The sequence below is a fragment of the Pimephales promelas genome, chromosome 5 (genome assembly GCF_988280905.1).
Source record: "Pimephales promelas chromosome 5, fPimPro1.hap1.1, whole genome shotgun sequence".
NCBI classification, from domain to species: Eukaryota; Metazoa; Chordata; class Actinopteri; order Cypriniformes; family Leuciscidae; genus Pimephales; species Pimephales promelas.
The window spans coordinates 20,948,104-20,972,055 of NC_142773.1; the positions used below are offsets into that span (position 1 = coordinate 20,948,104).

Here is a 23,952-nt window from a genome sequence, read left to right on the forward strand (position 1 = left end):
TAAGTGAACTACTCCTTTAAGTCATTGTCATTCAACACACTACTTTCTTTGTAAATTATGATTATTTTAGTGCTTTATTTGCATAAATCAGCGCTGTTTACCTCGAAAATTGCAGTTAGAGTATGTTGCTTTGCTTGAACATATCTGATGTAGAATATATGTGAAACTAAGAGAGTGTTATGTTGTGTGCCAAGGGCAATGGCAGAGTATCTTGGCTTGGCGTTTAAAGTGGCACCAGATAAGCTGAGTTCAGCTAGAGTTAAGAGGAGGCTGAAATGTGTGACGACTCACTCTCCTTCATGTCCTGCAGTGCACTGATGTGCTAAATAGCTAAAGTCACATAAATAAAAACATTGTGTCCCTGTCCCCGGCATTAATAACACTGATATATGATAGTGAGTGTGCGCGCGCGTATTTGCACAAGGGTACAACTGTTGACGGCAAGTGCAAAGCTTGATAGCTGCCCGTGGAAGAAAGAACAACATTCCAGACGTGTACTTGTACAGACTGATTTTGTACTTCTAACAAATGTGTTTTTGTTCTGTTGTTAAGAGGGAGGTAATAAGTGCATTATGAAGACTATTAAACTCCATCCTCATGCTGCAACTCTCCAATAATCTTATTCATGAGTCAGTACAATAATCATTGAAGATCAACCAACCATAAAGCGGCTTGCTGATGCATAATGCAGATATTCAAATGTGGCATATGTGTGCTTGCAGATGGTTGTATCAGTATGTCATATTTAAATATCCTTGTGTCCTTGTGCGTTTGTGTGAATTTCCCGGCATACTCATGCGAGCAGGCCTGGTGTTGTATTAAATTCTGCAGCAGTGTTTATTTTGATGAGCAGTGTTCATTTTCTCTGCTGATGGCAATGTTTACTCAGAAATGTCACATGTGCGTGGTTAGTGCTGTACTGGTTAACTATAGGCCGTTGTGCTGTATGTCACATTCAACATTTTCAGACATAATGTTTTTAATTGCTTGCGTCTTACTGTTGCTTTATCTGTCTTTCTGTCTGTCTCTCCGTGGCTCTCTCTTTCTCCTACGCCCTCACGCTGCCTGATGGGAAATGTGCATTAACTCTCTCATTATTTGAAGTACAGTATTATCTAAGCATGTAATATATGCAGAAACATGAAATTTCTTGGAAATCCCTTAACAAAAGGTGGCATATATATATATATATATATATATTTTTTTTTTTAGACTTACAATTTAAATATATTGTTTTTGTGGATATATACCCTGGTAATACCATGATATTCATGGAAGTACATTGGAGTACCAGATCATGTTATCAGTATTCCAAATCCATGACTTGACGTTGCTTGCACAGGAACGTATTAAAATGACGGAAATACGGAAATCATTGACTACTATGGTACACCATTGTTCAAAAGATTGGGGTCAGTGAGATTTTTTACAGAAATTAATAAAATCATTTAGGAAGAAGGATGCATTAAATTGGTCAAAAGTGACAATAAAGGCATTTTTAAAGTTTTAAATCTTTTTATTTCAAATAAATGCTGTTCTTTTGATCCTAAAAAAAATTATCATGGTATCCACACAAATATTTATCTATTATTTATAAGTATAAACTGTTTTAACATTAATAATAAGAAATGCTTCTTGAGCAAATAGAAAAATTATTTTCAATTGTAATATTTCACAATACTGTTTTTACTGTATTTATTTATCAAATAAATTCAACCTTGGTGAATATAAGAGACTTCTTTTAAAAACATAAGAAAATCTTTGGCTACTGACCCTAAAAATTGTAACAGTTGTTTACATTATATATAAAAATACCATGGTATTACCATCTTATTGTACACATTTACTGTAACGCAACGTTTTTCGAATGGCTCAATGCAACTAAGAGCAAGTTTTTACTCTAACTCTGCAGAAAGTTTAATTTAATGGGTTCTTTATTGGCATCATGCTGTTATGTTGATGTTTAGAGTATGGAGTGTGTTGTTACACTATGCTAGTCTCTGTGTTAATATCCATTAAATTGGCCCAGTTTGGTATTGATTATGTAAAAGGCATTCGCCTAGCCTGCAGATTAGCGCTAATGCTTCAAACCTGTTATCATGAGTCAGTCCAGAGATAATCAAGATGTAGGTGTTGTTTTTAGCGATTTACAAATGACGGTTATGGGCGTAACAACTCTTTGTTTCCATACAGCCATTTACTGAGCTGTGAAACCATGTTAATACAGAAGTAGACATGAGTAATGGATCTCAGATGAATGAGTGGCTGTTCTATAATTACTACCCTCTCTTAGTTCTACACAAAAACCTGGTAGGGTGAGAGATAACTAAAACAGACAGAGATAGAGATAGAGTCATTGCAGTTATAATTGCTTGAACCCTCATAAATCCCTCTCATATGCACAGAATATAAGGGAAACTGTGGCATTGCTACCTTAAGCAGCTATTTTGTACCTGACCTGACCCTTAAAAATAACTTTTATTGGGATAACCCAATGTTGTCTGATTGATTTAGTCATATTACATTCAAAAACTCTGTCAACAGTTTGACTTCATTTAATGTTAAAATGTCTTTTTCTTTTCCCTTCAGGAGCATCATTGTCTGAGGATCAAGATACTGGGGGATTGTTATTATTGTGTTTCTGGCCTTCCCGAGCCTCGACCGGATCATGCCCACTGCTGTGTTGAGATGGGCCTCAGCATGATCAAAACCATCAGGTAACTGTAAAACATTTCATGTTTTAAACTGCCAGCCAACACAAAATTATGATTCAACATTTCAGGATTGCAGGTTTTACTGCTCAGGTTATTGCAGATATTTTCATTGCCGAGTACACAAATGAGACAAGTGTTGACATAAAAGAAGAATATAGGCAAAAATGTATATAGCCCAGTGCTAGGAAGTACTAGGAAGACACAAAACTAAATTTTGACAAAATTTACTTACTATCTTGTTGTTCTAAACCTGTACTTTTTTTTCTTTATATGGAACACAAAACATTTTGAAACATTTCCATACCGTTCTTTTAATTTAATATAATGAGTAAGAAATGGGTTATTCAAGCTCCAAAATAGAGCCCTGCGCTGGACGTTTTCTTCATCCTGCTCCCACCCGTCCGAGCCCGCCGAATTTCTGACCATTACCGACCGTATGTGTTACACTCCCGCCCGCTCCCGCAATATAAAAATTGCTGGGTTGTTTTAACCCAACTTTGGGTCAAATATGGACAAACCCAGCCATTGGGTTAAATTCTTGAATTACATTTTTAACCCAAAGTTTGGGTTTGTCCATATTTGACCCACAGTTGATTTAAAACAACCCAGCATTTTTAGAGTGTATGTCCACTCCCGCCAGCACCCGCAAAATTTTGACAATTTAATCCCGCACAATAATAGAGATGCATTGATTTTGTGTGTTCACCCGTCCCGCAGGAAAAAAAACACATACGTATTTGTATTGCTATTATTCAAGAGATTCATGGGGTTGTTTGTTTCGTTTCCCTGGCCTGCATGTATTCTGACACACTGATAAGGAAGATGAATAGTGGCCTGGCTAGGCTATCGGGAACATCTAAAACGCTTAGGCTACCGCGAGTTTCTTTAGAGTTCAAGTACTTTGATTTTAGCTCTTGAAGTATTCCGTCATAGGCTTTATTTGTCCTGGAGTAAATGTGCGAAAAGCATGTCTGACAGCAGCTAGCCTCGGAGAATACAGAAAGACAAAACACACATAAATGTCAGACTTGCCTTGCTTAGGTTTTGTGCTGTAAATACTTCGTTTGAGGTTCTTTTCCACATTATTTATTGACATCTCCATCATGTCGCTAGGCTACCTCCCAATCCCGCAGTTTTTTTTTTAGCCGCCCATTCCCGCCCGCAGCAAAGTTCTCGCCCGCTCCCGCGAGCGAGAACTTTGGCGGGACTCAATCCCAATGCAGCCCTCTACTCGAAAATGACACACACACACACACACACACACACACACACACACACACAGAGAGAGGAAGAGCTTTTTCATTCATCTGACACACTCACACACACACATTCTAAAAGTGATTCATACGACTCATGCACTATATTTCCCATAATTACAGTATATTTCACACAGACAACTTTTTTATGGTGAAATTATAGAAATTCAAGTCAATATTCACTGATTTTCATCCAACTTGACATCCACAATATTGTAGCTAACAAGAAAAGTAATGATGCCCACTTCGTAAATAAATCATTCTATTTAGTCTGATCTTGTCAAATAATCAATTGACGCAGTTCACAAAGCTTGTCCAGTCATTGACCGTATAATCACAGTGGTAAACAGCCCACTGGAGCAGAAGATTGTCCGTGAATAATGACTTAAACTTCTGTGTCTGTTTGTCACTCACAAAGCTTTTATATTGTTTAACTTTTTAAAGATACGTTTATGGATCTGTAATTTTTGAAGCTTGACAACTCCAGTCAACTAAGCGCCGTATTTTAGGTTAGGGAAATCGAAAACGGCCGTGGATATGGAGATACGGCTCTGTTGTGGAGAATATTTCCGGCATTTGCAAACTGAAGTCCGAACAAGAAGAGTGTTTGTTTGTTAAACAAATTGCGTTAGGTTATTCGCCAATGATTTTATACTTCAGACAAGCCCCCCAACCGTCCCATCCGCGAGAAATAAAAAAAACTTTTCAATTATGCCATTCCAGACTCTGTCTACGAATCAAAGCGAAGTAGCAGAGTTCTAGCGGGCTAGTCTATGGTATGCCCGTAGCAAGGAAAAGTGAGTGAGTGAATGACAGAGTGAAAGAGGCCACTAGACCAGTTCTGTTGACCCTTAATAGAGGCTAGATAGCACATGAGAGGCCCTTGTTCAGCAGGTGTGTATTTGTGTGCTGCAATAACAGTCAGATATCACAGCACTCACACTACCTCTCAACACACACACGGCAGTGACAGTATGACCTCAATTCCGCGTTTTATAAACAGCCACTTACTTTTCTGCCCGTTACCCCGTTATAAGGAGTAATAGTATATGATGTGTATTTTCAATGGCCTAAACCCAGTGTTCTTGTGCTCAACAGTTGTTTATTGTCACCATTACAGAATTGCCTATAACAGAACCTATCCATCCTAACCTTTTCTGTTTGGATATTTAGGTATGTGCGCTCACGTACGAAGCATGACATAGACATGCGCATTGGCATCCACTCTGGCTCAGTTTTGTGTGGAGTTCTCGGTTTGCGGAAATGGCAGTTTGACGTCTGGTCTTGGGATGTCGACATAGCCAACAAACTGGAGTCAGGGGGAATACCTGGGTAAGATACACACACATGTGCACACAAAACTTCTCGATAACGCTTCCTTTTACAGTCCAGTTACCCATGTAAATACCCATGTATTTATTTTAGTAACTACAATTACTGGGTAATAACTAGTACTAACCCTAAACCTACCCCTGTTCCATGTGCTTACCTTATATTAGCCAGTACTTTCTAGGTAAGTACACTGTAAGTATACTTTAAGTACTGTACTGTAAAAGGAAGTGTTACCAACTTCTCTTTGGTGATTAAATAAAAGGGAAGTACAGTAGGATTATCAATTTGCCCTCAAACATGTTCGACCAAGATGGAATAGGGAGATTTTATGTACACCTCCACCTCTTGTGTAATGGTGTGGGAGGAAATTAATTGGGTTTCTGTTTATTCTCATTTTGAAAAAGGCGTCGTGCTTTGGATGTGTGAGATGAATCTGTAGTTAATTTCGACCCCTTCAGGAGGATCCATATCTCTAAAGCGGCTCTAGACTGCCTGAACGGTGATTACGAGGTGGAGGAGGGTCACGGTAAGGACCGTAATGACTTCCTGCGCAGGCATAACATCGAGACATTCCTGATCAAGCAGCCAGAGGAGAGCTTGCTCACACTGCCAGAGGACATCATGAGAGATTCCACCAACCAATCAGAGCACAGAACCTCCAACACTTCCTTCACGGAGGGAACATGGAGCCCTGAACTTCCCTTCCATAACATAGTGGGCAAACAGAACGTGAGTGCAATTCACACACACAAGCAAGCAATCACACATTAACTGGCATAGTTTAGAAAAAGCTTATGCGATTCTGAACCTCAAACGCAGCTGGTAAATGGTGCTTAAATATAGGCTCTGTATCTGTTCACTGCACCTGTCTTTGAGTTCAGCGTCAGTTCCTGATTTATTTCCACATCTCTCCTTTTTCTTTCTTGTTCCTCTTGCATGTATATCTCTATATTTTTTTGGTTTGTTTTGGATGGTTGTGTGTAGATACTTTGTAGTTTATATAGTGATCTGATCTGTGAGGGGCAATACGCAAAGAATGTGTTTTTGCATTCCATTTTACATAGTTTTGGAACAGCATTCTAAAAATGCTGCACTTAAGTTAAAAGAAGTTTTAAAAAAACATGTCTTGTGTCCCTGCAAAAATGTTCTGTGTGAACAGCCCCTAACGGTTCTTTACTTAAAGATTCTGGGAAAGAAGTTATCAAGGTTGAAGGTTGAAACAGTGTTCTAGTGGGTTCTTATGGTTATAAGATGGGGAAATTGTTTTGAAGGTGAAAACAGTGTTCTAGGTTCTAAAGGTTTTAAGACAGGGACAGTGTTCTAAAGGGTTCGCAAGGTTGAAGATTGAAACAGTTCTAGTAGGTTCTCAAGGTTGTAAGACAGGGAGCGTTTTCTAAAGGCGGGGACTGTGTTCAGAAGGGTGCCCAATTTTGAAGGTTGAAACCGTGTTCTAGTGGGTTCTCAAGGTTGTAAGATGGGGAAAATGTTTTGAAATTGGGTGTTTAGTAGGTTCTCAGGGTTCTAAGATGGGGACCGTGTTTTGAAGTTTGGATCAGTGTTGTAGTTGGTTCTCAGGGTTGTAAAATGGGGACAGTGTTCTGAAGGGTTCCCAATTTTGAAAGTTGAAACCGTGTTCTAGTGGGTTCTCAAGGTTGTAAGATGGGGAAAGTGTTTTAAAATTGGGTGTTCTAGTAGGTTCTCAGGGTTCTAAGATGGGGACCGTGTTTTGAAGTTTGGATCAGTGTTGTAGTTGGTTCTCAGGGTTGTAAAATGGGGACAGTGTTCTGAAGGGTTCCCAATTTTGAAAGTTGAAACCGTGTTCTAGGGGGTTCTCAAGGTTGTAAGATGGGGAAAGTGTTTTGAAATTGGGAACAGTGTTCTGGTTGGTTCTTCTGGTTGTAAGTCAGGGACATTGTTCTTAAGGTGGGTAAAGTGTTCTGAAGGGTTCTCAAGGTTGAAGGTTGGAACAGTGTTCTAGTGGGTTCGCAATGTTGTAAGATAGGTAAAGTGTTCTAAAGTTGGAGACAGTGTTCTGAAGTACTTATACAGTTAAGGGACAGTGTTCTACTGGGTTCTCAAGGTTGAAATGATGGGGAAAGTGTTTTGAAATTGGGAACAGTGTTCTGGTTGGTTCTTCTGGTTGTAAAACAGGGACATTTTTCTTAAGGTGGGTAAAGTGTTCTGAAGGGTTCTCAAAGTTGAAGGTTGGAACAGTGTTCTAGTGGGTTCGCAAAGTTGTAAGATGGGTAAAGTGTCCTAAAGTTGGAGACAGTGTTCTGAAGTACTTACGGTTAAGGGACAGTGTTCTAGTGGATTCTCAGGGCTCAAGGTGGAAACAGTGTTCCAATGAGTTCTCAAGACTGTAGGTCGGGAATAGTGTTCTAGTGAGCTTTCTAGGCTGTAAGGCGGGCTCAGTGTGTTCTGAAGGGTTCTCAGTGCTTAATGGCTCATAACAATGTTCTAGAAGGTTTTTGTGGCATGTGCAGCTGATTATGATGCAGAACTCTCTCTTGGTGTGGGCCGAGTTGCCAGGCTGTTGCTATGGTGACATGGTTAACATAAGGGAATGTTGTCTTTGATTAATGCGGTGCTTTTGTTGCCTTTGTCATGCAGTCATCTTAACACATCAAAGAGCTCTCACTGTATGACTGGCGGGGCGACCAGCCAATTACACATCAGCTGAGAGCACAAGCTTTCACGTTGATTAGACGAGTGTAAGTGTGTGTGTGTGTGTGTGTCTGAGCTATTCAAGATCTGTTCAAACAGAAGTATGCTGACATGTTCATGTGTATATGTAAGATTTTAGGGCTGGTATCCATGACAACAGGAATGTCTGTAAGGCAGTAGCAGGATTCCTTTTCTCCTTCACGCTCCGTTTATCCTTCCCTCGTCTCTTTCATCTGCTGTTCTTTTCTTCTCCTTTATCTCACATCCTCTCCCTCTCTCTTCTATGTCTCTCTGTTTAGGCTTTGTCCTCAGTGACGCATTGCAGCCACAGTGTGTATGTGAGTGAGTGAAAGTGTGTTTTAGTGGCTGTTTGGGTGTGTGTGTACTGCCGAAGGGTGGTTCTGTTAATGGATTTAGTGTCTCACTCCTTGTGTTTTTTATATGAAATCCAAAACTATATTGAGAATCAAAAACATACACAGACACAAATAAACACTGCAAACTGAGAGTATTTCTTCTAGAGTTTAACGGGGAACTTGTCTTAGAGAAACCGTTGACTATTGATTAGCCAAAAAAGAAAAAAAACTCTGCAATGTCTGTGTTCCAAAATGTGACTGGAGGTCAAACCAGCCCTTTGTTTATGAGCCAAACTCGAAGAAAGGAAGAAAGGAAATGCACCTCTTTTAGTATTCTTGACCCATGACTTCATCCCATCTGACTACACTTAAAAAAATGTAAGCTCCACCCCATAAGGATTGACTAGATATGAAAGCTTCAGAGCTCTCAAAAGCTTTATTTCTCCACCTTTTATAGGGATTATAGAGATCATCTCAAATTGTTTCTCTGATATCTCCACCCAGAAGTTCTTTTTTCTCTTCTACTGCATCCAGATTTTGTCAATTTTATTCAGTTCAAAATCTTATTAATACAGCAGCTCAACCAGAATGAAAACCTTGATGTAAACACCTCAGTCAGAAAAAAAAACGTATTGATTCAAAAGAAAGAGGTGTTGAGATCATATAATCTGTTCACAGTAGTGTAGTGCAGGAGCAATTTTAGGTAGTTATTGGAGAATGAATGAGCATCAGGCTGATTAATATGAATCGCCCTTTAGTCACTGGATGGTTACGGTTCGATGCGTCAGGAAGTATGATTGGTGGTCATAATTGTATTCTTTTATGTTTTATGTCATTTTAAATGTAGATTGATGGCAAAGCTAAATTTTCTGCATCATTAGTGTCACATGGTCCTTATAGAAATTAGAAATAATTCTAATATGCTGATTTGGTGCTCAAGACAGATCAAAAGAACAACTTTTATTTGAAATAGAAGTAATAACTTTAGGGTAACACTTCACAATATATGGTTCATTTATTAAACATTAGTTAACATATCAACTAACATGAACTGACCATGAGCAATACATTTGTGACTGTGTTTGTTAATCTTTGTTAACGTTAGTTAATATAAATCCAGCTGTTCATTGTTTGTTAATGTTAGTTCACAGTGCATTAACTAATGTTAACAAGATTTTAATAAAGTATTAGTAAATGTTGAAATTAATATTAACAAAGATTAACAAATGTTGAAGAAATATTGTTCATTCGTAATGTTACATAATGTAGTTAGCTAATAAACCTTATTGTAAAGTATTACCAAAATTACTGATCCCAAACTTTTGAAAGGTCATTTATATTGCTTTTATTTGTATATTGGTGTTTTGCTATCGCTGTACAACACTGTGAAGGTCATGTTGAGTGTCAATTATGTCCGAAGCAAAACTCTATAACTCTTCTCTATAACTGCTAGAGAGAATAACTTTTATTGAGTATAGAATAACTCAATAGAGTATAGAATAGAGTAGAGAATAGTCAAAAGTCCCTTCAGGGTTTTCAAGGCCATAAAATATTGTTTTAGACATAACTCACACACGCGTGTGCACACACACACACACACACACACACACACACACACACACACACACACACACACACACACACACACAGTCTGCTTTTAAAAACTCCTTTTAATCTATGAAAATCCCAGTGCTAACAGTATTAACAGATTTAATAAAAGTTGGATTACACAGCAAACATTACACACAGTTCTAACAGAACTAACATCTGATGAATGAGAAGTCCATACAGTGCCCCAATAGATATTTGGGCACTTAAGGCAGACTCAAAAATGTATGAACCTTTACAATATTTACATTTTTATTATTATTGTTTTTACTGGTTGTAAATTATGTTGTTGCAGATCAACCACATGTGTGGTTTAGCTTATTACTGTTTTTTTTTTTTTACAATCACTTTGTTACTATTTTCAGAACCATGATGTCATTTTTCACAACTCTAGACACAAAACTCACAACCAATGATCAAAATGCAAATTTCTCAAAACTTTAAAGTCCCCGTGAAATTAAAATTGAACCTATTTACTTTGTTAGTGCATATTACTAGTCTTGTTGTGAACAATTAATCCGTGCAAGTAAATATATAAATATATATATATATATATATATATATATATATATATATATATATATATTTTACCATGGTAATCTTTAATCAAAATCTGAATCAAAAGTTACTTCCGGTCTGGAATGGTGTCTTTTTCTGATGACGTAGGTTTGACGGCTTGGGTTGGGAAACGATTAACCACTCCTCTCAAACCATTAGTCTGCTATGAGCGAGAGATGAGAGGAGGAGCGCTAGAGTAAAACCCTGCCTAGATACAATACACATACAACTTAGATCATTTGTTCATTCAATATAAATCACCTGTTCAATATGACACATCTTAACATCAAAGTACTACTATTTCAAAAGGCAATACACACATTACATTTCAAATGAGTGTCTATTCATTTCCTTACAATGATCTAACTATCAATTGATACAACTGCTCAAAATGATAAGTAACTGCATAGTTGTATGGAAACAGACACACAATCTTCCATGTTTACAGTAAATCATGAAAGTTTCAAGATAAGAGATTCATTGTCACCAATTAGCGTGAAGCATGAACCAATTAGACTATAATATCCATGGATAGCATAAAATTATATGCTTTGATTCCAATAAACCAATGTTTTGATTGTACTCTAGTGTTTTGCATCAATATATCACACACTTTGTTCAATGATTCCACTATATCTGTATTCTCTCTGCTACTGCAGTACTTGTATATTTACTGTACATAGTGCCATAATGAAACCTGTATCACCTATTGTGTTCTACAATATTTAATGATTGTATGAACAATGACAGTGAAACTATCAGTTGCTTGTGTGTGGGTGATCTATAGTTATGTTTCAATGGTATTTCACAGTAAATTTGTTGTGCAAGTGCAAGATTTACTTACGTAAATATGTGAATGCACAATGCAATGTTTTGAACATAAGACAGCCTGTGTTACAAGTGGTAACCGTTTTGAGTTGTCTAGAGTTGTGAAAAATGATATCAAATTCTGAAAATAGTAGCAAAGTGATTGTAAAAAAACTGTGAACAAACTATATTTGAACACTTTCTGGTTGTTAGAGACAGAATGTTTTGATTTTTATTATATCTATAGTTTTATGATTTGAAACCATACAAGCATATTTTTGTGAAATGTTTTGCTTGAAAAAGATGTTTTATCATGCTATCTTGCTTAAAAACAAATCCTATTAACTTTCGATTTTAAATTTTTGTCATTTGATTCACCTAAAAAGTCTGTCATCAGTTACTCACCCCATGTGCCATTCACAACCCATGACTGACTTTCTTCTTGACCACAAAATGAGAATTGCGAATATTCCTGTGTATGCAGAGTGAGTTTTGTAATTCTAGAGTATCTCTAGATGACTCACGCTCACAGTGACTACAGCTCCAGCTCACGGCACAGATGATAGCCCTCTTTAAAGAAACTTTCAACGGTCAAAACAAAATCAAATGTCTGTGTCAGATCCTGTTTATGCAGAATCCTCTGCTAGTCAGCCTTCCATTTGACCTCCACCCCTGTGCTGACATTTCCGCTGATAAATACGCTCTAATATAATAAAACACATGCCTGCACCATGATGGAAGGAAAAAAGCTTTCATTTCATTTTTCATTTTTCTTTCAGCTCACATATCTGTGATATACATATATATATATATATGGCAGTTACTTGGTTTGCTGCAAAGAAATGTTTAGTGACCCACACACATGGAGGGCTTCTCTCACTCTTCCATGTAATCGTCTTTGACAGCATGATCCTTCTGAACAGCCGTCTTGACAGTTTGGTTTGAGCATCTTTTTTATTTGGGTCTTCTGAATTAGCAAGAGCCACCATCCAAGAGACATGTAGATAATAAAAATACACATTTTATTTTGTTCTACAGTAAAAATATATATATAATTTCACAATATTTGCATGGGCTGTGTTTTTTTGTGTGCTTATTGAGTCATTAGCTTAGCCACATGCTAATAGTTTACTCTGTTTTTCTAACATTTTGCCCTCTTCTGTTTAGAAGTCTGTCACATTCACACAAAGGTAACAGACTAATCGGCTGAATTGGCTAGTTAGACACTTGCTTTAGTCAAGTCTTGCTTTTCGTGTTGAGCTCTGTTTGTATGGCTGTGAGTTTGTTTGTATGGGCCTTGCTGCCTATTTAGAGCATTCCCAGCCACTTAAGTTGACTCATGTAAACAGTAAAAATCACTACACTGCCAAGAAATATTTTCTTATTTGGTATTGTTGCAACCCTGCAGTCTTGTTTTCCAATAAAAATACATGAGAAGCAAAATACTAAATATATTAAGTCTTGTTTTCTGAAAAGGTTACGCTTAAAACAAGAAAAAAAAAGCGTTACAAATAATTCAAAGAGAAAATAAATTCATTCTTGTTTTCAGCAAAAACCCACTTTATTTGTTATAATTTTTTGGTAAAAGAAGACTTAATATCTTAGGTCATTTTGCATATTAAGTAAATGTAACTTAATTTAATAATGTTTAGAGATTTGTACTGGAAAATAAGACAAAAATACTGAATAAGAAAATATTTCTTTTGCAATGTAGGGTTTTGAAGAGATCCACGGAGTTGCCAGCCAGAGGTAACATTTTGCAAGTCTTTAAGGTTGCCTCCCTTTTCTTGTATAGTCATCAGGTTTAGTTGAATGGCCTGAACTTAGCCAGGTCCCCTTCATGCCATGTTTCATTTATTTCATGCTGTTTTTATGGTGTGTTTAATGCTAGTGATATCTTTGTTTAACCCCTTTCCTCATATGAACCTCAGGTATTTGTTGTTGAAATCTTGTGTCAGTCTGTATTATACTTTTAATGTGTGGGCTGTATGACCAAAATCATGGTATTAGAAAGTTTATATCATCATATAGTAATTTTTGTTACATTTTAATGCAGTAAAAATGTAAAGGCACCTTAAAGGGACACTCCACCCATTTGCATTACGCTTTCCATTGTTAGAAACCCAGTTATACTATTGAATGGTCGTGCAACACTCTCTCATTTTCCCCTGAGACGAGAGAGAAATCTGCTATTTACCTTTTTCACTTCCTCCTACAATGACGCAAAAACTGTCATTTTACGACATTGTAGGAGGAAGTATAAGAGGGGGAGATTTCTGTAAAGATTACAAGCACTAGATCCCACCCTTTCAAACCCACCCATAGGGGGTTGGACCTAATGCGCTAACAGACCAATCCCAGATCAGTGCCAGTGCATTTGATTTCACCAGAAACTTTTTGAAAATATGGACGAAGGTACTGAACACGCAGACGGATGCATTATGGAGGATTGGGATTGCACATAGTGTCAGCCATCTTTTTTGGAAGCTAAGCTAGCAGGCTCTTGTTCTGTGGAGAAAGCCGAGTAGTGACTTTATGGGTTACCGTCCTATTTTTCCCGGACATGTCCGGCCGTCGATGTCCGGGATTCATCTTTTGCTTTCTGCAGTCGCCATTCATTGTTTAAATGTACAGCTTTTGTTTCAATCTAACTGAATTTATTCTGATTGGTGAATCTGAATGTAGTGTTTACATGAACGCTAAAAGAGTGATCGGTTGATGTACGTTTTTCCCACTCCTCAGTGAGAAATACGAGACCAGTAACTTACGTCTCACAGATGTCGCTCATCGGTAAGTTAATCACGCCACCGGCCTCGCGTCGATCTCCACACGGCCCTCACTCGTCCTGCTCGCCACAGTAAACATGATGAAAAAGCCGAATCCCGTAAATTTTGGGCGATCTCGAAACACATTTTTTGGGCAGACTCATCATGGAGACTCACTAGTAGCCTAGACTTGTTGTTTACCTACTACGCTGTTACCGGTAGGCGTGGCCTCCTATGGCACCAAAGCAAGTGCATTCTGGGAGTTGCTGTCTTTCATCCACATAAGCCAAATAAACATTTTCTGGTTTTTCTCAGTCTAGAAAGCTCCAAATTATAAAATAATTTCACATTTCTTCTACATAAATGACCCATTTTAAATACACATTCATCTTTCCAGAGGTGGTGGAGTGACCCTTTAACCAAGTCAATCCAGCTGTCTACAGTCGAAGCAGCTCTGGCTGCGTTAATACTTGGCATTAACATATGACCTGTATCTGGATGTTCCACACAGACATTGAAAAGACAAATGTAAACGTGCTTCTGATCGGAATGTCATCCGATCAGCATGTTCAGGTTCGGAGGTAGTCGATGACGGATCTCAGTGTAATGTAAATTCACAGGTGGGCGTCACACAAAACCCCGCCCACTCACAGGTGGGCGTCACACAAAACCCCGCCCACTGTTATTATTCCCCCTCCTCTCACCGGAACTGAGCGCTGTGGGGTTTTGCGATACAGTCGAGTGCGAAGTACATCGCAAATGTACTTAAATGTATGTATGTTTGCTTTCGCACCCTAAAGTTAGCCTGGCTGCGCCCTCCTACGCACTTCCGCTCAATTTCATTTTACTTCAGTAACTACGTCTGGGATCGCTCCATATCCTTAGGTTTCCAGAAATCAATTTTTTGTAGGACCAATCCGCGAATAGAGGGAGTGGCTGAGAACGATGACGTTGATGTAAGTGCGTCAGTTTGAGTTCAGTAATGGCAGCGGAGAAAGACGTGAGAAAAGCTATTCGGTCCGTTGTTGGAAAAGAAACTGCCGAATATACAGAATTTAAAGCCGGAATGTTATCGTCTCACCTCTTTTTGCACAACTGAGGACCAAGTGAAGGAGGCAGAAAGTTTGTGCTGGGCAGCTCGTGCACGATGACCGTGACATTTTGGACGGACGGTTTAGCCTGGTGTTTGCGGTGTTCGGAAGCCCCGAGTCCTGGCTGCTAAACTATTGTTGAAGATCCGCTCAGGACTCATGTCAGTCGCTCATATTCCCAACTGTATATTTACTGAATCTTGTGATGAATAGAACATTTTGAGCCCCTTTGTGCACTCGTGCAGGAGGTTGGTGTGTCAGTTTTACAGTTTTTAAAAATAATTGTCATAAATAAAAATGTGAAAAACCATACTTTGAAGATATTTGATTTTCAGTTTTAGATGGCAATGGTTGATTTGTTTTACTAAAAAAAAAACTAAATGCCACATAAAAATGTACAAACACATACTTTGAAGACCATAATTAAGGTAATTAAGAAACAATAAGACGTAATATGAAAAATTGTTGTTTATTACACATCTGCCGATAGAGACAAGACTGATTATTCACTGTAGCTGCTACAGCATTTGCGGCAGATCAGAAAACAGCGGCGTATTTGTAATGATTAGACACCGCTTCCACCGTTGAATGAATATATCACTGTCCTTCGTGTCAAATATACATTTCGAATTAATAATTGTTCCTAGATTAACAAAACCTGCGGCGCTCGTTGACTGAAATCCTATTGTAAACATAATCCTCTGATCATTCGGACTTGTTGTTTCCAGCCATTTCGGCGCGTGACATACGTCACTCACGACACCCCGTTAGCGATTGGCTATGGCAGATCGTGAGTGACTTTGGGCAGATCCAATAGATTTGAACTTTAATAGTGAACCCGCCTACAAGGAAAGAAACGTTTCTCAATGGAGCGGTTCCAGACTCTATGTGGAAATGAAATGAACTAGAGTCTGGTTGAACCAGGCTACCCTAAAGTTGCAGAACCATTCATTTTCTGTAAAGAACGCGCATTTTTCCCACCACAGCTGGCAACGTTCTCGGATACGTTTCTCTGTACCATTTACATTACGGAATCTATCCACATAATTGCAGCCTCTTCAACGTACCCTGCCTGAAAACTGTTTTTAAAAGAAAACCCACCACTTCTTCAGGTCGACTTTGCACCGGAGCCATCCTTTTTGTTTTTCTTCGCGGGAATGCGAGATCCGATCTGTTATCCAGATACAGAAGCCACTTGACAGTTGTAAACGCACCGTGTCCGGATCATAAGCCAGGATCGTGATCCAATCTGCTTGATTGGATCACGGTGATCGCATGTTAATGGCAAGTGTAAACGCAGCCTATATGTGACACCATTTTCAAAATAGACTATAGTTTTTGTCTTTGTGTCGGAAAGACATACCGGTACATTTTTTTCATTGTGCTGTTGATGCAGAATATTGTACAATCTCTACCTGTTGACATGATACAATTCATGTATAACATCTGCTATGGGCTTAAATTGCCAGCTAAATGTGGTGTTTTCAGGAAATGATAAAGGGTTCATTCCTGAACCAAGGTGGTCTACCACCATGAATCAACTATCTAGACCAGGTTGGACCAGTTAGAACCATGTAAAAACAGCACTCCTTCTGGTTTTAGGTGAACTAACTGGAACAGCCTCATATTTTTAATCTTAGAAATTCTGATATAAAAGGTCTAATGGCTTTCCGGCATTAAGGCATTGGAAATATTAGACGTTGCAATGATGTGTTGATTTTTTTTTTAGATTCACTCTAAAAGATGGGCTGAGCTGTAGGCAGTTAGAAAAGCCTATTACTTACAGTCCAGAGCATTCGCATTACAAAAAAAAAATAATCATGTTATGTGCAAGTGTTATGTGTGTGTGTGTGTGTGTGTGTGTGTACATACTTAGCTGTCAGTTGGGGACAAAACTGTCATAAGAAGCGAACTATAATTGGCAAAACCACATTTTAGGACATTTGGGTGTGTTGCACAGTATGCAGGAAAAAGTTCATAAATGTATTATTTTAGGAGTATATATTTACTTATATATAAGTCTGTTGTTTGTCTTCATTTAGCTAAGTAAATGTGCATGTGTTCGTGCAGTCATTTTCTAATGTTTATTTGGTTTCCATACATTCATGTTGTGCAGAGCTCGAAGAACAGATATACACAACACACACACACACAAACACAAACACAAACACACACCCTCTCTTAGACTCATGGGCGCTGCATGTGCTTTTCCTCTGTAGACTCTGGCTGCGCTCACACGTCACTCCATTAACCTGCTCCCCAACCACCTGGCTCAAGCCCTGCATGTGCGCGCCGGCTCACAGGAAATTAACGCTCGCATGCAGAGCGCCATCGCCCTGCGCAGCGGGGACAAGCTCCGCCAAGAACATATCTCCCCCTTCTCTCTCACCTTTAGAGAAGCACTGCTGGAGCACAAGGTAGCCTGCTCCCATCTTCCAGCCATCCTGTACTCCTTCTCTGCTCTCTCACTTCCTCTTTTTTTGGTTTATTTTTGTTGTGGAGATGCAAGAGAAGGAGGCGAGAGAGTGTCATGAGTAAACTAAAGGACGTTAAGTGCCATCAATACCAGTCAATACTTTCTCGACTCTCACAGCGGTTTAAAATGTTCTCAATTACTATATCCCGTCCGAAAAACCAAGTTAAGGTTGTCCGGCTGTATTTGGGAGCTTAGTTCTTGATAGTCAAAGATGGTCGACCAGGTGGTACACTGCAAAAAATGGTCTTACTTTGCATTAAAAATATCTCTACATTCTTAAAGTCACTTGGAAATCAAAATGGACAATTCCTGTTATGTATGGAACATTGCAGTGTTTATTAAAAATAATTTATCCATATACATCATTATTAAAAAATAATAATAATAATAATCTGCCCTCGTAATTGTGAATCAAAATAACTTCCACTCCCTGTACATCTCTTCTCTGATGACGTGTTTACTGGCACGAGGGTGGGGCAATAACCTGTCACTCACATGACATCACAGTAATGGCAAACCACTACCATCCAATGAGCTAATCAAGTTCTGATGGACAAAAACAAGTCCCGTCCTACATTTTTTCTCATTCAAGAAGCTGTTTCACTCAGATATACGTCACAATAGGGAAGAAAAAACTATTGCAACTTCTGTTTCATGCTGACTTGAAAATATAAAATGCAGTACATATTATAGACCATTATGCAAGATGTAAACAACACTGGTCCAGAAGCACTTCCTGCTTCAGTTTTTTTTTAAAAGCTGGGATAAAATACAACCAACAGAACATATAAAACTGATTTAAAAAGTTAAACAAACATCTTTAAGATTTTTTCTTTACATGTGAAATAAAGAAAACAGTTACAAACTGAAACAGGAAGTGTTTCTGGACCAGTGTTGTTTACATCTTTCAAAATGGTCTATACATAGTACGCTAAGTGATTAAAGAAAATGTATCACAATTAAGTCACAAAGTAGGCAGACATTGGCAGACATCTCATTTCAAGTACAGATACAGATACAGATACAGATAGCTTTATTAATCCCCAAAGGGCAATTCAGTTTCTACAGTGCACCGTCTATACATACAACCATTCACACAGACACACAGACATAGCATGTAGTGTAAAACCAGGGTAAACATGATAGTGACTGACCGAGTCCAAGTACAGTATAAAAAAAGGAAACATCAAAAGTTCAAAATCCAAGTGTAGAGTTACTTAATTTTTATACATTAGAAAACAACACTTTTTTTTGTTATCTTAGTTATGTCTTTTTGCTTCACACAAGGGATAATTCACCCAAAAATTTTAATTCTGTCATCAATTACTCACCACCTCAGGTTGTTCCAAACCTGTATGAGTTTCTTTTTTCTGTTCAACACACACAAAAAAAATATTTTAAAGAATGTCGGCATTCGAATTGACAGAAGAAAGAAACTCATACAGAAAGAAACTCAACAGAAGAAAGAAACTCATACAGGTTTGGAACAACATAAGGGTGAGTAGGTGATGACAGAATTTTTGGGTGAACTATCCCTTTAAGTAATTATACAATTTAGGGATATTTCGATATTTGTACTGTAAAACAAGACAAAAATACTGAGGAAGAAAATATTTTTTTTACAGTGTAGTCCAACTGAATTTGATCCATAAAACCATTTGTCACCAGTTTTAGATGGATTTTTCCAACTGAGTGGAAAATACCTGACAAAATGTGTTTCCTGACCTGATCAGAGAGTTCTGGCAAAGAAAAAGAGTCTGAATTCAAATCAACACTTAGGAATAATGACCCTTTGAATCCAGCCGATTGGATTGGTCCCCAAATTGAATTGTTTAATCGCCATCAAATGAACGTTAATTCATCCTGAGCAACTGGGATTTGCCCACACCCGGGATTTCAGATTACTCATGATCCACCACCATGCATGTTGTCATCTTAGTTAAAAAACGCTTTTTATTTGATTTATTTGTCCCTCACCTCATTTATGCTCGTTTGAGTTGGCATTCGCCCCTTGCTTGGCCTTTGACTCTGTGCCACTCTGTGCTTGAGTTTTTTTAGTTTGCCCCGCTTCCAGCTCTGACATCACACGTCCTCTCACTAACCCAGAAAGCACAGGAGTTGTGTGTATGTGTGTGTATGAGCGCATACCCTGCTCTCTCCTATGTGGTTAGCATTGCTTTCATGGTGTGGTCAGTGTGGTCGTCATGTGAAGAGGAATTTATGCCCTTACTTTTCTTTGTGTGTGTGTATTTCCTCTACAGTATTCCCAGATGAGAGACGAGGTGTTTAAGTCTAATCTAGTGTGTGCCTTCATTGTTCTCGTCTTCATCACTGGAATACAGAGCTTACTTCCCTCTGCAAGGTAAAACATACACATGTACATACATATACTGGCCACGGCCACCACAGACATTGAGGATGACACATGATCTATTTGGGTTTATATATAGAAGTCACACATGGGTTAATATTTCCAGTAGTGTTCGATGTGGGTTTTTCACTGAAATTTGGTCTTGAATATTTGATTACATCCACAAATGTATCATATAATATGTGATCTCTTATGTTTGTAGGATGGTCACTATGGTGATACAGTTCTCTGTCCTCATCTTTCTGCACTGTTGCCTTGTTGTTGTTACAACGGCGGAGGACTATAAGTGTTTGCCACTTGTTTTGCGAAAAGCGTGTTGCTGGGTGAACGAAACGTACGCTGCGCGGAACGTCGTCATCTTCCTTTCCATCCTCATCAACTTCCTGGCTGCCATGATCAACATAGTGAGCAAACATTTGATTCATTTTAATTGTAATATGATCATTATACTCTTTCACACTTCATCGTGGATATATAACGTTTTAGAGTTAAAATTGTAATCGTTTTGCTCTTTATACAGATGTATTGTTAAATGCAATCTATTCTCTAACATTTGCACTCTCTCTTTTATCATAGCTTTGGTGTGATTTCGATAAATCAGTCTCATTCAGGAACCAGACGTTTAATGCATCGGCCTCAATCCCGGATATCTGCTTTTACCCAGAGGTCTTTTCATCCACTGACATGCAGTTTCAGTCTGTTAAAAAGGATTGATATAAATTCTATCAATCCTTTTGTGTAAACTGTTCAAAAATCAATTCATTCATCTGTACATCGAGCGATGGGGTGTTAATGATGATGTTGTCTGGCTGTTTATTGACAGTATTTCGTGTTTACTGGAGTGTTGGCCATGGTGACCTGTGCAGTGTTCCTAAGACTCAACTCGGTTCTGAAGTTGGCCATCCTGCTGATCATGATCGCTATCTACGCAGTGCTGACCGAGGCCTTCTACACACCACTGTTCATCCGCTATGACACACTTACACTCAATCAGAGGTATGTACGCAAACTCCCACATTCATTAAAGAACCAGTTCTAAAGAGTGAAATTATACGGCACACTTCAACAGTCTAGACGTAATTGTGATGACTCAAGTAAGTGTGCAAGATGACGCCGGCCAACTATAAGAGAAAAAAATGTCAGGCTGTTTCTAAAATAGCATTCTGCGTGCGTTTAAATAGATTTCCGCATATTTTACTGTATGATTAACTTTACACAGTCATGAGTTGTCTTCTAGATGTGTGTGGTGTGGCCTGGTGGTCAAAAGTTTAGGTTGATATACCCCTGCGAAAGGTGATAGTTGTGCTATCTAGTGATGTTGGAATGTTCTAAATCTAAAGGTGCCCTTGTTGTTTTAGAGTACCTTTCAAATGATTTTTACTTTTATTTAGCATTAACTGCTGGATTAAATTGATCAAAAGTGACAATAAAGACATTTATAATGTTGCTAAAGATTTGTATTTAAAAATAAATGCATTTCTTTTAAACATTCCATTTATCAAAGAATTCTGAATAAAGTGTATCACAGTTTCCACACAATTATTAAGCAGCACAACTATTTTCAACATTGATAATAAAAAGAAATGTTTCTTGAGCAACAATAAAATGAAAAATTACCAATAATTATACAAGAGTAACAATGTGTCGATTATTAGGGGTGTAACAATACATCGATATGGATCAATGCATCGATCAAACGTCTAACGATACGATGCCACACATAAAATATCGATATACGTTACCTTTATTTTGACACTCTCTACATCCTCACGTAACTTTTTCCAGCTGAAATAGATGCCTGACAAGATTGACTGAACCCTTTTTCACAAAAGCTGGTATTTCCCACTGTCAAGGCATCGTGAGTTCATGTTTTATAGCAAAAACGACAAGCACCCTTATTGTTTGTGAACACAAACCGAAAAGTCTTTTTTAGCGAATCAGTGCGCAGTATTCAGGTCAGGTGACAAGGCTGCTAGTCACTTTGAAAAGACACACTAGCTGAGAGGAGTTTCATCAAAGCTGATTAAAAGTGATTTTTACTAACTTTATGAACCCATAATATCTTCTTCGGGGCATAATAGGAAAATAAAATCTGAAACTTTTTTACGGAATCTTGCTAAAACAGCACATTAATGGTGACGGAAACGCTCTCTGTATTTATTGAGTGTACGTTAATCACAACAACACAGTTTGACAGGCGTCTATGTCAGCTGAGGAGATTATTATACCAGAATTTGAGGTATCGTCAAATATTGTATCGCTGGCTGAGAGAATCGATATTGTATCGTATCGTGAAGAACTTCCCGATTTACACCCCTATCAATTATGAGATTTTCTTTTGTAACTGAGCAGAAATTCATATTTCTTGCTGGTTAACAGCACTACAGCAGATCAGAGGAACTGAAAATTTTGTCATTTTTTAAATAATTTTTCAAGCGTTTTTTAATTGTTCATCATTTTTACAAAATATTTTACTTCAAATAATATGGTTTTGCCATCCCAAAAAGAGAGGGGGAATATAGAACATTTAAAAATGGATAAATACTGTAAAAGCAAAACAAATTAATTTTTCTATCCTGTCGCCCTTGCTGAGGTCTGTGCATCATTGTGCACATCATTATGCACTTAACTTCATGTTACTCCAAAGGCATTGTCCTTTTGATAAGACCACTGTAAATCACTTCTTAAATAAGAGCTAAACCTCAAACTTTAATTCAGAACCAAGTCCTGAAAAAGGTTTGTACAACTTTAAGCAGACTTTATATTTCACTTTATTAAAAACAAAAACAAATCTTTATTTTTCATATCAGATATCATAAGTGTTTAACAAACAGTGTACGCTGTTATTGTATCATCAAGGCTCTTTATGACATTTATGACAGATGTTGTCTTAACTAACTGCACTCTGGACATTATAAACACAGTGGAGCTCATGAGACTTTCTGTCTTGTTACCCTGGTTACAGCAAAAGCTTCCTGGGAACCAAGGAAACGTCTCTGCTTCTCATGGCGATGTTCCTTTTAGCTGTGTTCTACCATGGCCAACAGGTAACACACACACACACACACACACACACACACACACACACACACACACACACACACACACACACACACACACACACACTAACCTGGATCAGGGGCCATTCAGTTCCTATTTTATAATGTCACGTTTCTAAGAAACAGAGGCAAGTTATTGGCTGCTTCATAAGGTCTCACAGTCAATATATAAAAGCCCTGCTCTCTCTGACGCACAGTGTGTGCAAAGCTTTTTAAGTTCACTCTACTGATTGTTGTCTTTGATGCCGTAGATCAGGGGAAAGAGTCAGTCCAAGTGGTGATGAGTTAGAGAAGATAGAGAAATGAGCAATGTGTGTGTGTGTGTGTGTGTGTGTGTCGACGTCGCTCTGATTAAGACACACAGAGTCTCACATGACCGAAATGTTTTGTGCTTGTGTGCAGCTATAAACTGCCTGTCCATATTTACCCCCTCCCCTCGTATCCATGGCAACGGTGTGCCATTTAGGCAGGTAGTGCCACTGGCATTGCTTGGCCTATGGATTGGGACTCGGCGTGTGTTTCTTGGACAGTGATTTGATCATTTCTCATTTATGCTTATCTTGGTGTGTGTGCGTGTCGGATGAATGAACAAGCTCTCTGTCACTGTGAGTCAGTGTCTATGAGGGGTTACTTTTCATATGCAGTAAAGTCTGAGACCACAATAAAAAAATTGGGATTCAAAATCCTAAACCTTGAAACCTTGAAAACCTTGAAAACCAACTAAACTAAGAAATCTTATATTATAAAATGAATAAGAAATGTATTATAAAATGAGTGAGAAACATTTGAAATATTTGGCTTTCTAGTGCTCTAAGACTTTAAAGTGATAGTTCACCTAAAAATGAAAAAAAAATGTTTTATGATCTCTGAACTGAACTCCATGAACTTTTTG

General features: G+C 38.1%; 1 protein-coding gene across 5 annotated transcripts in view; it reads left to right on the plus strand.

Moving 5' to 3' along the window:
• Positions 1–23,952, plus strand: part of adcy8 (adenylate cyclase 8 (brain)) — a 76,721-nt gene that overhangs the window by 37,198 nt on the left and 15,571 nt on the right. For 4 of the 5 annotated variants that reach the window (XM_089131112.1, XM_089131114.1, XM_089131111.1 and 1 more), the window contains 9 exons: positions 2,590–2,717; positions 5,144–5,302; positions 5,761–6,031; positions 17,374–17,571; positions 19,892–19,992; positions 20,204–20,405; positions 20,578–20,667; positions 20,825–20,997; positions 22,967–23,048. In XM_089131112.1, the coding sequence (XP_088987238.1) occupies positions 2,590–2,717; positions 5,144–5,302; positions 5,761–6,031; positions 17,374–17,571; positions 19,892–19,992; positions 20,204–20,405; positions 20,578–20,667; positions 20,825–20,997; positions 22,967–23,048 (1,404 nt within the window). The remainder of the gene's footprint in view (positions 1–2,589; positions 2,718–5,143; positions 5,303–5,760; positions 6,032–17,373; positions 17,572–19,891; positions 19,993–20,203; positions 20,406–20,577; positions 20,668–20,824; positions 20,998–22,966; positions 23,049–23,952) is intronic. The other variant, XM_089131113.1, reaches the window with a different exon arrangement.